The sequence below is a fragment of the Phocoena phocoena genome, chromosome 19 (genome assembly GCF_963924675.1).
Source record: "Phocoena phocoena chromosome 19, mPhoPho1.1, whole genome shotgun sequence".
NCBI lineage: Eukaryota > Metazoa > Chordata > Mammalia > Artiodactyla > Phocoenidae > Phocoena > Phocoena phocoena.
The window spans coordinates 59,231,526-59,244,746 of record NC_089237.1 but is presented as its reverse complement, the minus strand read 5'-3'; the positions used below and the strand labels follow the sequence as shown (position 1 = coordinate 59,244,746).

At 57.0% G+C, this 13,221-nt stretch overlaps 2 protein-coding genes across 2 annotated transcripts; one reads left to right on the top strand and one right to left on the bottom strand.

The window, feature by feature from the left end:
* The first annotated feature begins 644 nt into the window (after positions 1-644).
* Positions 645-8,022, top strand: MED9 (mediator complex subunit 9). The gene is made up of 2 exons (XM_065897909.1): positions 645-865; positions 7,806-8,022. Exons 1-2 carry the CDS (start codon positions 645-647, stop codon positions 8,020-8,022), a joined length of 438 nt encoding a protein of 145 aa, XP_065753981.1.
* Positions 8,023-11,138: 3,116 nt separating this feature from the next.
* RASD1 (ras related dexamethasone induced 1) lies at positions 11,139-12,188 on the bottom strand. Its single transcript, XM_065897497.1, has 2 exons — positions 11,903-12,188; positions 11,139-11,683 (listed from the first exon to the last, which is right to left on the bottom strand). The coding sequence occupies exons 1-2, from the start codon at positions 12,186-12,188 to the stop codon at positions 11,139-11,141; spliced, it is 831 nt and encodes a 276-aa protein (XP_065753569.1).
* Between the last annotated feature and the right edge of the window lie 1,033 nt (positions 12,189-13,221).

Below are 13,221 nucleotides of genomic sequence, written 5' to 3'. Positions count from 1 at the left end.
AGACAGCCTCCCACCCCCACCCCCACAGTTAGCACAGCGTGTGTCATCCAGAAGATAAGTGATAATATAATTATGATAATAATTAAGCGTTCAGTTATTAGGCCCTCGCAATTTCTTTGTTTCTGCGTCCTTAGGGCGGGCTCAGGGCCTCTCCCCTGGAGGCTTCTGCGCAGGTGGGAACCCTGGGCCCTTCCCCTCGGATTCTCCACGCTCGCGGGCCCAGGGTCTGACACCTGCAGGTGCCCGGCAGGTGCTGTCCCCTCTTCGCGAGGCCTTATTTATCTCAAGTCTTCTTGTGCTGGTTGCTTTTGGACCCTCTTTGTAACGTGAATAGAAATAAGATGTTATTCCTGAAGTACGCCTATTTCTGACTATTGAAAATTTTAGCTGTCTCAGGCACAGCCAAATCCAGGCCAACCCGGACCCTCCAGCCGCCTGTTGCCTAGTAACGACCGCCCTGGCCCCGCCCCGCGCCCTGGCCCCGCCCCACGCTCTGGTCCCCGCCCCGCGCCCTGGCGCGCGAGCTCACAGCCTCCCTCCAGGTCCCGCCCCCGCGGCGCACAGTGGTGACGTACAGAGTCCGAGACACTTCCGGCGCGCTCGGCCGCCGGCCCCGTTAACCGGCTCCGTGGGTCCTGGGCACCATGACTTCTGTGGGGGTGTCTGTCGGCCGGCAGGCCGAGGATGCGCTGCAGCCACCCGCAGAGCCGCCGCTGCCCGAGACGAAGCCGCTGCCGCCTCCGCAGCCGCCGCCGCCGGTCTCCGCGCCGCAGCCGCAACCGCCGCCGAGGCCTCCGTCCCCGGCCGGCGTGAAGGCGGAGGAGAACTGCTCCTTCCTCCCACTGGTTCACAACATCATCAAATGGTAAGGCTCGCGGGGGGGGGCCAGCCCGCAAGAACCCCGCTGCCAGTCCCATTTCCGAGCTCCGGGGACGCCCCGCGGTACAAAGGAGGCGGCCGACCCGGAGGGGAGCGGCCTCGCCGAGACCACCCCCCAGTCGTCCCAAGAGTTCAGCAGACTCTGGCCCTGGGAGTTGCTAGGCCCCGTGCTGGCAGGCCCCGCTACGGTCAGACCACTCGTGTGCAGCCTGGTGGCCTGAAGCCAGTCAGGCTTCTCTGAGCCTGTTTTCTCACCCGTAATTAGGGGTATAGTACTCACTTCGGCGTCTTTCCCAACAGATCCAACAGATGTGTATCATATTCCGTGTGTGGCACACTGCTAAGTGCTGTGGGGTGTACAGGTGAAAGGGCAGACTTTTCACCCCCACGTTGGTAACCAGTTAGAAGAGAAAACGTCGTGAGAGAGAATAACCCATAATGCAAAGAGATTATAGGGGTGATGATGGGAACATTACAGGAAACGGGTGCTGGCCGTCTGCCAGCGCTTACGGTGCCCTAACATGGTGTCACGGGGTGATTGTCTCCTTTTGGCCAGTCTTCAGGTTACCTAACTTTTCAAACTGACCCTTAGAAGAAACACACACACACAAACCCAAAATCTTCCCAATCCCCACATTTGCCCAAATTATTTTTTTACTGTTATTTATGATAAAGTGTAAACCCCTGGGCTTAACATTTTTATTCAGCCATTAAAAACCAAAACAAAGTAAATTACAACAAAGTTACTTTTACAGTAACATTCAAGTGAACATCAGTTGTGGTCCTGGATGTTTTGCTGAAATGGAATTGCTACTCACAACATGAAAATATTGTTACTGGCCCAGCTGGGTCTTTTTTTGTATGTGTGGTACGCGGGCCTCTCGCTGTTGTGGCCTCTCCCGTTGTGGAGCGCAGGCTCTGGACGCGCAGGTTCAGTGGCCATGGTTCACAGACCCAGCCGCTTCGAGGCATGTGGGATCTTCCCGGACTGGGGCACGAACCCGCGTCCCCTGCATCGACAGGCGGACTCTCAACCACTGCGCCACCAGGGAAGCCCCCAGCTGGGTTTTGTTCTTTTTTATTTTTGGTTGGGTTGGGTCTTCGTTGCTGCACGCGGGCTTTCTCTGGTTGCCGTGAGCAGGGGCCACTCTTCGTTGCGGTGCGTAGGCTTCTTATTGCGGTGGCTTCTCGTTGCAGAGCACGGGCTTCTAGGCACGCAGGCTTCAGTAGTTGTGGCACGCGGGCTCAGTAGTTTTGGTGCATGGGCCTAGTTGCTCCGTGGCATGTGGGATCTTCCTGGATCAGGGATTGAACCCGTGTTCCCTGCATTGGCAGGCAGATGATTAACCACTGCGCCATCAGGGAAGTCCCTCCACCGCTTTTCAAACAGCTGCAAAGCATTTGTTCTCACAGTAGACCTTGACTTCATCTGGCTTCACTTGGTGCGAACATACTGTTTATCGAGTAAGGCAGACTGTTGTGTCCTCATGAGCCTGTGATCGTCAAGTAGCACTTCTAGGCTGCAGTGACATGGCAAACGCAAACACAAATGCAGACCCTGCAATCCCAGGGCAGTGCTTGATTATAAAAGCGTTATCCAGATCAACCCAAATATACTTATTCTGGTTTTAGGGAAAATATGGAAAAATGAAAATACATGGTGTATATTCTTGCACGCTGATAGAGCAGTTGGGTTGGGCTGGACTCAGAGATCGAGAAGTAACGTACACGAGAGAGAACATGGGCTTTGAAGTCAGATAGCCTTGAATTCGGGTCTGCCCGCTGACGCTTGCTTGCCTTGTAATCTTAGTAAATACGTAGCCTTTCTAGGCCTTAATTTTTTTATCTCTAATATGTGAATAATAATAATAATGAACTTCAAATGGTGGGTTCAGGTGATAGCTTTATGATGTACTGACCTTGGTGAAACAGCTGCTCTGAGCCTCTTTTCTCTTGTGAACGGGGACTAGCAATACTTAAGTCATAAGGCTGTTGTGAGGAGTCTCAAGAGCGTCCTCCTGTGAAAGGTGGCGGGTTGGCCACATGTGTTTGTCTCTGTTCCCTCTGAAAGCACAGTGAAGACTGGTTTTAAAGCATAAAACCGAAGAGGACAGGAGAGGAGATGATTGCCACAAAGCGATGGCCAAGGGCCAGTCCACCTCCCAGTGCCAGGAGCAGCCCGGAGCAGCTGCCTTTGGCCGTGGCCCCCTCCAAATCCCAGGAGATGGCACTGCCAGGGACCCCTGGTGAAGGGGGACTTAGAGCAGGAGGATTACCTGAAAGGCCGTTTGGACACGGACCCCCTCAGTCCGCTCCCTGATGCAAGCACACAGTGACGACCCTTCCACCTCAGCAGACAAGTAAAGGCGCACACTTTCCCAAGGTTGTTTTTAGGAAAGAGTCAGCTGGAGAGTGTCTGGACTGGGGGACACCAGGCATACTGCAGGACCTGAGGGAAGGGAGCCGTCCTGAGGAGAGGGCTGAGAGCAAGTCCACAGACTGGGTGTTGAGACCCAGCCCCCGCCTTCACCACCCCCACCCCCGGCTTCTAGACTGGCAGCCAAAGAAAACAGACTCTCCCGGGTGTCCGATCCCGACACACAACCCCAGAGACATTGAACTTAGTTCACTGTAAGAAAGTAGAACATCACTCGTACTCAAGAGTTTCCACTCAGCCTTTTAGTGTTTCACTGTTTGGGTTTTTAATATTCTTCAGTATTTATTTATACCCCATTTTTTACTAAGGGATATAAAACAGTTATATTTTCTGTTGCCTTCAGCTTCCCCCTCCCCATCTGATCCAAATTGTAATAATCAGCATTTTCCTTATTGTAAGGTTACATCTTTTTCTTCCTTCACTCAGCATGGTGGAAGCAGTGTATTATACATGTAACCCAAATAGTGTTTACTCTTAAACACGTGGTTGGACAGCCAAAGCCACTAAGCATGAGAAGAAAACCCCAAGTAGGGGCTTCCCTGGTGGCGCAGTCGTTGAGAGTCCGCCTGCCGATGCAGGGGACGCGGGTTCGTGCCCTGGTCTGGGAGGATCCCACATGCCGCGGAGCGGCTGGTCCCGTGAGCCATGGCCGCTGAGCCTGCGCGTCTAGAGCCTGTGCTCCGCAACGGGAGAGGCCGCAACAGTGAGGGGCCCGCGTACCGCAAAAAAAAAAAAAAAAAAAAAAAAGAAAACCCCAAGTAAAAAGGACGGGACTGAGCAGCAGAGTGGAAATCCAGTGCGCACAGAGAGAAGGGAGGTGCTGTGAGCCTGAGGAAAGGCTGGGATCTGATTTTAAACACTGTGTCTCGGCATTTGTTTGAGCTGCTAGGCTACTGAGGGTCAGGGCAGTGAGGGGGAGGAGGCCTCGTGGAGCCTGGAAGGGTCAGAAGACTTGTTGGGGGAGATGCCAGCTGCATGTCTAGAAGTATGAAAGGGAGGGGAGGTGGGTGGGGTAGGACAGGCTGCCGAGAAACATCCCTGACCCGTGGGGGGTCCGCGGTCAGTTTGGTGGAGCTGGAGCATAAATCCAAGGTAGGGAGGGAGTCCTGGTTGTCAGGCTGGTCTCACTTAGTGGAATTACCCATCACCACGGGTACTTAAACCTTTGCAGGTCCCCCCGGGCGTGTTGGATGTGGCAGAGGCAGGTTGGGGGGCCTCACGCTGGGTCGGCCTTCACGTTCACTTGGGGCGCGAGGCTGGAGCTGGCCCAGGGGTCATCGAGGCCGGTCAGCAGGACCCCAAGCCCGCAGGGCCTCTTCCCACACACATGCCGGTTCCAGTCCGCCCGGCAATCCGCCAGCCGCGGCCTGGCCTTGGGTCCTGATGGCCAGGAGGTGACCCCACGACTCGCCTGCAGTAGCTCTGCCCGTCCCTGTCTTCTTCTTTGCCGAATCCGAGTGAAAAGGCCAAGTGCCCAGATAGGGATTGTTGGTAGGCTGTTTGGAGGAATTCTCTCTTGGGAGGAGAGCACGGATCCCAGGAGGTCGGAGGCTGTTTGTGGTGGTCCTGAGGTTGTGCGTACACACACACGCACACAAACACACAGAGTGTGAACTTGCCTGGGAGCCGAGGAGCCATCTGAAGTTTTTGAGCTCAGGCCTGGGTTTTGTAAAGCTAGATGGGACAGAGGGTTTTAGGAGGGGGAAAGGACTGGGTCCACAGGAATAGTGGGAAGAGGTGCAGGGGTGCCCTGAGGCGGGTGGCAGGTGGAGTGGCTGTGCTGGAGGGGGGCGGGGGACGGTGGGGCACACGGCACACGGGGGTATAGGTGTGGGATGTCATCGCCATTTGGATTGCAGGCGATCAGTTGCAAACATGCGCGTACCTATCAACAGCCAAGTAATCTAGCCGTATTATCGTGTACATCTTAACATGGACAGACATCCAAGGTGCATGTTACGTGAAGAAAGCAAGAATCAGAACCATGTGTGTAGTGTGGCCACAGTTTTGTCAAAACAACCTGAAAAGTATGTGTGTGTTTGTGTGCTACTGACTATCTTAAAGCGATATTAAACAATATGCACCACGTGTTACCAGAGCTTACCTGGGACAAGGGATTAGAGGGACTTCCCTATTGTAAGCCTTGGTTGTCTGTCATTAAACATTCTTTTCCCTCAAGCCCTGTAACTGTCGTAACTTAAAGGCCCTACTATTTTAGAAAGATGCCAGCCACTGACATTAGTGTGGGGAGAAGACTGGTCCCAGGGCCGGTCGGCGAGGAGGACATTGGGGGTGTGGGGACATGGGGCCGGAGGTTTTGAGGAGGAAGAAATAGTTTCCCATTTCTTTCCCGAGTCGGATGCCACCAAGAGATCAAAGAAATGCCTCTCGGATTTGGGAGGACGTGACTTCAGTGACCTGGTGGTTCCTTCGGCTTCTGAGTCACCAGTGGACACACCTGCCCAGCTGACGCCAGTTTGCACCTGCAAGTGAAGCATCGTTCTTAGGCTTACCCGCTAGAACTGTGTGGTGTGCCCGAGCCCATGTCTCCCACCGGGCGCCGCCACGCATCACCCGGGCCTGCCCAGAGGACCGGCAGGAAGTGGCCCGTCACTCGAGCCATGCGGTGGTGTCCTGAGCGCCCTCACCTTGCCCTGGTTTGTGGATTTTGTGCTTCTCCACCCATCCTGGTCTCCTTTGTTTCCTTCTGAGTCAGGTGCCGACCAGCACTGGCCACAGAGGCGGGCCCCCTGGAGCTCCCGCTTGCTCTCTGGTACCCAGGCCATCTCTTCTCTCGGCTGGAGTCAGGGTCCCGCTGCCTCCGCCTCAGGCAGCCTCCCAGCTCAGCTTCCCTCCGGGTGGGCTTTATAAATGGCTCCTAATCTCCTCCCCTCCCTTTTTTTTTTTTGCATTTTTTTATCGAAGTCTAGTTGATTTACAATGTTGTGTTGATTTCTGCTGTACGGCAGTGATTCAGTTACACATATATGTACATTTTTAATATTCTTTTCCATTATGGTTTATCATAGGAGACTGAATATAGTTCTCTGTATTACACAGTAGGACCTTGTTATTTACCTAATTTTTATTTTATATATTTTTGTTTGTTTTTACCTTGTCCTTTGAGACTTGTGTGATGTAAATCAGTTTTCTTAAAACTATATTTTAATTTCAAAACTCCCTTGGGACTTAAATTCGTAACGATGTGTTAGCACATATGCCATCCAAGTGGAACGACTTCAGAAGCCCAAGTGGTGTCTGTCCAGGGTTGTAGATCTGAGCTGAGACATAAAAGAATTAGAATATAAGGTGCTCCCTCGAAGCTTGGGTAAGGTGTACCACTGATGGTGTGTGCAAATTGAGGGCCTCAGATGACAAGAGGAAATGTTTGGTTGGCCATTCATGCCCTAGAATAAACCATTGATTCTCCAAATCTTGCTTCCACGTTCAAGCTATTGATAAATAGTGAGCAGGCCTGGTGCATCTCATTTGTCGGGAATGAGCTGTAACCGGTGGATCACCAGGAAGGATGGATATTCTGTCTGCGTAAGCAGAGAAATGATTAATAAGAAACATGAACTGGCACCATCTGGGTAGAAATTTCCCATCAGGGATGAACGTTTATTAAAAAAAAATAAACGATCATTGACAGTTTTCCCCTGTCACGCTACTCAGTGGGTGACTTTGAAAACAGCCTGTGAATCAGCTTTTAGATTTTAGTCTCAACTGCCTTGTTTTCAGAAGCTCATCCATCCATCTACTAACTTTTAAAAAATTTAGAGGAGCGACTGACAGGCCGTTTCTTTGATCGTAGGTGAAGGTTTTTGTTCTTGTTTGCTTTTAATTTAGTCATGACAGGGAGCATGGATCTCTGGGCAGCTAATAATAGCGGTGAGGTGAAGAGTACGATCCTGCCTTTAAAGTGAGCGTGACCGGAAGGCGAGGGATTTACACGAGTGTGGTGGGAGAGGACGGGTACCTGCTGAAAATTTTCCAGTAGCTTGTAACTAGTTTAAAATTTATGAAAAGCTCTGTGGAAATTAGGATGTAAACAGGTTCAAGCATCTGAACATCAGCTCAAATTATCTCTTGCTCGTCGATAGTCTCCCGATTGGCCTGGAATGTCTCAAATTAGAAATGTGGTATGTCAGCAAGTGTCACTTGCCGTTTGTTACATGACATTGGTCAGAGTTTTTCGTTCATTCAGCAGACACTTAGGAACTTATTTGCCAGGCGTCCACTCTTTCAGCAAATGTGCCCGGGCTGGGGAAGCAGCTCTGCGGGAGGGCTCGGCGCCCGGCGGGCACCTGCTGGGGGCTGGGGGTGCCGCCTGCACTACGGCTGCACGGGCAAGAACCCGCCCCGTCGCCCGGGCGCACAGCCCAGCCCAGCGCAGCCGGGGACACAGGCGACAGGCGTTCGGACGCGGGGATGCGAGGCTGGAGCTGCCTGGGCTGCTGGTGCTAACACCTGCCCTCTGCCTCCGCAGCATGGACAAGGACAGCCCTGATGTCCAGCAGGACCTGAACGCCCTCAGGACCAAGTTCCAGGAGATGCGCAAGGTGGTCGGCGCCATGCCTGGCATCCACCTGAGCCCCGAGCGGCAGCAGCAGCAGCTGCACCGCCTCCGCGAGCAGGTCCGGACCAAGAACGAGCTCCTGCAGAAGTACAAGAGCCTGTGCATGTTCGAGACCCCCAAGGAGTAGATGAGCTGGCCCCCGGGACGAGGCGGGCACGGGCCTCCCGTCTTCCAGCCCTGTGGAGGGGGTCTCTGGTACTGCCTGCTTAGCTGAACGTGGCCCTGACTGCGGAGCGGTGTGTGTGCTGGCCTCCCTGGGCATCCTTGTGTACTGTCCCCGCGGTCCAGATGCATAATGACTGTGTGCCTGCCGCCGGAAGGAGGAGGGCTCCTGAGGCCGGGGGGGGGGGGGGGGGGGGGGGGGGGGGGGGCGGGGCCGCGGCCCGGCCTTCGGGCTGCGCTGGCAGATCCTGGGGCAAAGCAGGACGGGAGGCGGCTGCCCTCTGCCCCTCCCCTCCGCTCGCGGCCCCGGTGGTGGGTATCCAGGTAGCCAGCGTTGAGTGAGCAGCAGGGTGCGTGGAGTCCACTGGACAGTTAGGCGTGCGCTCACATGGCGAGGGTTTAGGATAGACAAAGGCCTTGGGAGGACGGCCCTGTTCCTAAAGACTTGAGGGTGGCTTTTTGCTCTGGAATATTTGTTTCCTTCTGTGTTTGAGGGGTGGGTGTCACTGTCCGTGGGCTGCCCACCCAGGGCCCTGCCGGCAGCCCTGCCTCCAGGTTCCTGCCTCCCACGTGTGGGTGGGTGGCAGAGGCTCTTGCTCCTCTGTCCCTTGTCACCTTCAGGCAGCTCGTTTAGCCATTTCATGCCCAAGAATGGCCAGACCGCCTCAGGCCACGTGGTCTCCAGGTGAACAGACCCCTTCCAGCTTCTCAGAGTCCTGTTCCTGGTTTAGCGCGGCTTCCCCTCTGGCCTCACTGCGTGCAAACAGGCGGCCACGATGTGCCCTCCGCTCAGAGCCCCTCGGGGTGGGGAGAACTCACCTGGCAGTCGTGCGGCCAAGGCCTGGTTCATAGATGCTTATAAACACCTTTGTTTCACCTAGACGGACGTTGTGTTAGTGTGACCAGACTGAGGTAAGAGCATCTCTTTCCTTCGCCTCTGAAGGATGCGGGACAGACGGGCTCATAACCTGTGCTGACCGAGTCGGGGGCTTAACAGCTGCCTGCCAGTTGGCAGGAATGTAGGTTGAAGATGTTTTGAGCAGGGGTTCTGTCCATGTCAGGCGTGCAGGGGGGTGTCAGGTTTCAGCGGCCTTGCCCAGAGGCGCAGGCTCTGAATTTAAGTGGGTGTCACCTGTTAGTCCAGCTCTACCCTGGGGCTGTTATCAACTGAATCAGTTATTTTCTTGACGTTTCAGAGTAGTGTGTGGGCCGGTTTTAAGGCTCCGACCAAATACTGTGGGACAGGAAGCTCAGAAACACCAGGCGGCCGGGCTCTCCCGGAAGGCTGCGGCGGACACGGGCTCCTCATGGGCCTCTCCTGTGCTCCAGAGTTGTGACTTGTGACACTTTTCAAGCGTGTGATTAAAAGAACTTGTGCTGTGCTGTCAGGACGTCTTGGGTTTGTACTGAGAAATTCACAGTAGGACCTCCCCTTCGGATGGTTGAGAGGAAAACCTCTGCTTTGCTCAGAGGAGACAGAAGGGACTGTGGGCACCTCCACTCTGTGCCCCCGCGCCAGCCCCCAGCACACACGGCCACATCAGCTAGACCAACGTGAACATGGGCTGACCCTCCCGGGAGTGGCATCCATCCCCAGGGTGCAGCTGGCCCGGGGGCCCCCGGGGCTGCCATTCCTCCTCTCAGAGGTGGGTTGGGCCCTGGTGGTGGGCAGTCCCCCAGAACGGTTGAAAGCCCTCCCCGGGACAGCACTGACACCTCACTTGGATGCCTGTTGGCGGGCACCACGTAAGACGTCGCCCGTGGCCCTCACAGCAACCCCAAGCGGAGGCGTCTGCTCTCTGTATTTCACGGGCGGAGAATTTGGGGCTTGGCAGGCGTCACTTGCCCCAGGCGTGCACAGTTACAAGTGGCAGAGAGAGCTGGGTCCCGAGTTGGGACTGGGTGCCCTCAACTGCTGAGGGAGGGGGTGCTGGACCCCAAGTGGGTGGCGAGCGCTTCCTGGAGCCGGAGGGGCCGGGGCTGCTCATTGTGACTGGATCCAGGTGGCTACATGGCAGAGCCTGAAGCCGACTCAGGATGAGGGTCCTGCACAGAAGAGGGCCCGAGGGACCCCTTGAACTGTCTGCGGGTTCCAGGTTTGGTGACACTTTGTTGCCCTGGGCCTGTGCTGAGTATAGGACGGCGCTGGCCGGTCCCGGAGGCCCTTGGGGCTGGGCTAGTGGGCAACCTAGGCAGGTAAACAGCTGGAAAGATGCATCTCTAGGAAGGACCCTGAAGTGCTTTGTTTTTGTCCTGGCGTTCTGAGGAGTGGCTCCCCAAACGGAAAGGCATCCAGTCCAGCTGGAACTTTTGTGGAGCCTTTTCTCCCAGGAGGGCTGGAGCTGTGTTCAGAAAGCCAGGATTATTTTCCAGCTCTGGGGAAGGGGAGTCTAATTCCACAGAAGTAGAAACCCGCCTCTCCCTTCTCCCCCTTCCCCCTTCCCCCTATTTCTAAAAGCAGAGGAAGCATGGTTTTCCATTTTAAGTTATTTTATTTTATATTAAAAAACCAGTGACAAGACTAACTTCAAAGGTAAGGTTTTGTTCGCGTCAGGCGGCGACACCAGAACTACCATAAAGTGCAAGTCCTCTGTTCTGCTTTGTGCAGTAGCGTACACGTGTAAACAAGGCACTCCCTAGGTCGGACCCGCCCTCAGTTTTCAGGCCAGCTGTCGTGGCAACCCCCAATCACAGATAATGCCCCGTTTTGTCCTGGCCCTCCAGCTGGCAGGACCCATTTCTGAAAGCCCAGTGGTGGCTGATTAACTCCCATTCCCACCCCCATTCTTAGGTCTTTGTGAGAAACAAGGCAAATTCAACCTCTGCTGGGCGGGTGGGGCTAGCGGGCGCCTACGGGGGATCGGACGTGGCGGGAGCCCGGGCTCAGCTAGCTCTCTTTCCTTCCAGAGCAGATAATGGTCCCTTCTCGGTTTCTTTGAGTCTCCCCAGTGAACAGGCTGGAGTGCTGGGAAGGAAGACGCCCGTCCGCGCGCGCACGCGGCTCGGGACGCACGGCCCGGACACTTGACTCTTGGACAAGAGGGTCTCCTGAGGCTCTGCGTCCGCGCGGGGCGGGAGTTCCTAGCTGATAACGCAGCGTTCCTTGTCCTTGGTCTGGCCGCCGCCGCTGGCCTTCTCGCGGATGTACATGAGATCGCTGTGCACGCTCGGCCTGCGCGCCCAGGGCGCCAAGATGCCGAAGGCGTCGTCCTGGTCGCCGCCCGCTCGCCGCAGCCTCTTGCCCCGCAGCGCCTTCTTGTGCAGCGTCTCGCAGTGCTGCGCCGATACCCGGCGGTGCAGGTCCGGGCTCATCTCGCGCGGCAGGTTGGCCATGGCGAAGAGCGCGTGGAACATCTGGTCCAGGCGGCTGTTCCTCTTGGCCGAGATCTCGAAGTAGGCGCAGCGCTGGGGGTCGGCGCCCACCAGCTGCTCGATCTCGCGCTGCTCCACCTCGCGGTAGAAGTCCCGGTCCCCTTTGTTGCCACAGATGACCAGGGGCACGTCCACGTTCTCCTTGGTTTTGTTCTTGAGGCAAGACTTGGTGTCGAGGATCTGCCGCTTGAGCCTCTGCACCTCCTCGAAGGAGTCGCGGTTGTCCAGGCTGAACACCAGGATGAACACGTCTCCTACGGGGAGCAGAAAAGGAGAGGGTGAGGGCAGCCGCCAGGGGACAACTTAAGCGGGCTGACTTCGGGGCCTCCCGACGCCGGGGCTCCGGCCGCCGCGAGGGTCGCGCCGAACTCTCCGCGGCCGCGCCTCCAGCCCAGGCGTCCGGGGACGAGGGGTCCCCGGCACTGCGGCGGCGCGCTCCCTCCCCTGCCCGCTGCCCGGCCGTCCCGGCTCACCAGTGAGGATGGAGAGGCGCCGCATGGCGGGGAAGGGGTGGTTGCCGGACGTGTCGAGGATGTCGAGCTGGTAGATCTCGCCGCGGATGCAGTAAAACTTGCGGTGGAAGTCCTCGATGGTGGGCGTGTAGGCGTCCTCGAAGCGGCCAGTGAGGAAGCGCGACACGATGGCCGTCTTGCCCACCTTGGACGAGCCAAGGACCACCATGCGGTAGCAGTTCTTGGCCGGGATACTCAGTTCCGAGTCGCTCTGGCACATCTTCTTGATCATCGCGGCCAATTTCATTGAGCAGAGGGACCGCGGGGGCGGGCGCGGGGCCGCGAGACGAGCCGACTGTGGCTGGGGGAACGGGGCAGAGCGGGGCGGCTCGAGCTCGGGACGAAACCTCTGCCTCTCAGCGCCCAGCGACTGCCCTTATATGCAGCCCGCGTGGCCGCCCCGCCCCGCGCCCGCCCAGCCTCTGCGCGTCACGGTGCGCACGCTCGCGAGCCCCGCCGCGCGCTCCCTCCACCTCCGCGGGCCGCTGCCCGTTCCCGCCCGTGGGGCTCGGGAAGGAAAACGGTACAGGGTCTGCCTGCGGCTACGGGCGCGCGGACCCTTCGCTTCTCCGCTGCGCGGGGCTCAGCGGCCCTAAGGGCGTCGGGGACACAGTCCCGGCTGTGCCTCTGACCTGGGGCAAAGAACCCCCCACTCCCCTGCCACCGCAGCACTCACACGCGCACACACTCACTTTCTTTGGGACGTTTCCCCAGAGAATAACGGCACTGGGCAGCGTGATGGCGTGTGCTTGCCTGGTGCTAGGCACCGCGTCCGGGCTCCGCCCATCTTCTCACCAGCTCTGCGAACTGGCCCAGCGTAGGCCCCTTCGCGTCTCAGGCGGGTTTTGCTCCCGGGCGGCCGTGCCAGCGCGAGGTGGGCGCCGCGCGCCCCGGCCGCCAGAGTGCAGCAGAGGCCCCGCCGCCAGAACGGGGAGCCGTGAGCGCCACGCTCAGGGCTGGAGTCAGCGCAGCCAGAGCGTCCCGACCCCGCGTTCTACCGCAGGCTCAGCTTTCTCCCAACCAAAGATCCGCTGGATCCTGGCAGGGGTTTTCAGCCAGAGGTTGTCCGGTCATCTTCCTGTCGGAGACTGGAAGGACCAGAGGTTTGCCCTTAGTCAGTCTGAGGCCAATGTCCCCTCCCTTCCCCATAGCATTTTGTGCCTCTGGAGTCCCGTGGGCCAACATTCCCATTTTTATAGTTAGGGGAGCTGGTCTCGAAGCCAGAGCGAGCCTGAATGCTGTGTGGCCATCACAGCAGTCTCCGGCCTTCTCTGGACCTC

What these genes read in the sequence shown, in the direction of transcription:
- RASD1 (XM_065897497.1), bottom strand. Translation starts at nt 12,188, where the DNA reads ATGAAATTGGCCGCGATGATCAAGAAGATGTGCCAGAGCGACTCGGAA. An exon ending in GCGCCTCTCCATCCTCACTG is followed by an intron (nt 11,684 to 11,902) that starts GTGAGCCGGGAC and finishes TGCTCCCCGTAG; the next exon opens with GAGACGTGTTCATCCTGGTG.
- MED9 (XM_065897909.1), top strand. Translation starts at nt 645, where the DNA reads ATGACTTCTGTGGGGGTGTCTGTCGGCCGGCAGGCCGAGGATGCGCTG. An exon ending in GTTCACAACATCATCAAATG is followed by an intron (nt 866 to 7,805) that starts GTAAGGCTCGCG and finishes CTGCCTCCGCAG; the next exon opens with CATGGACAAGGACAGCCCTG.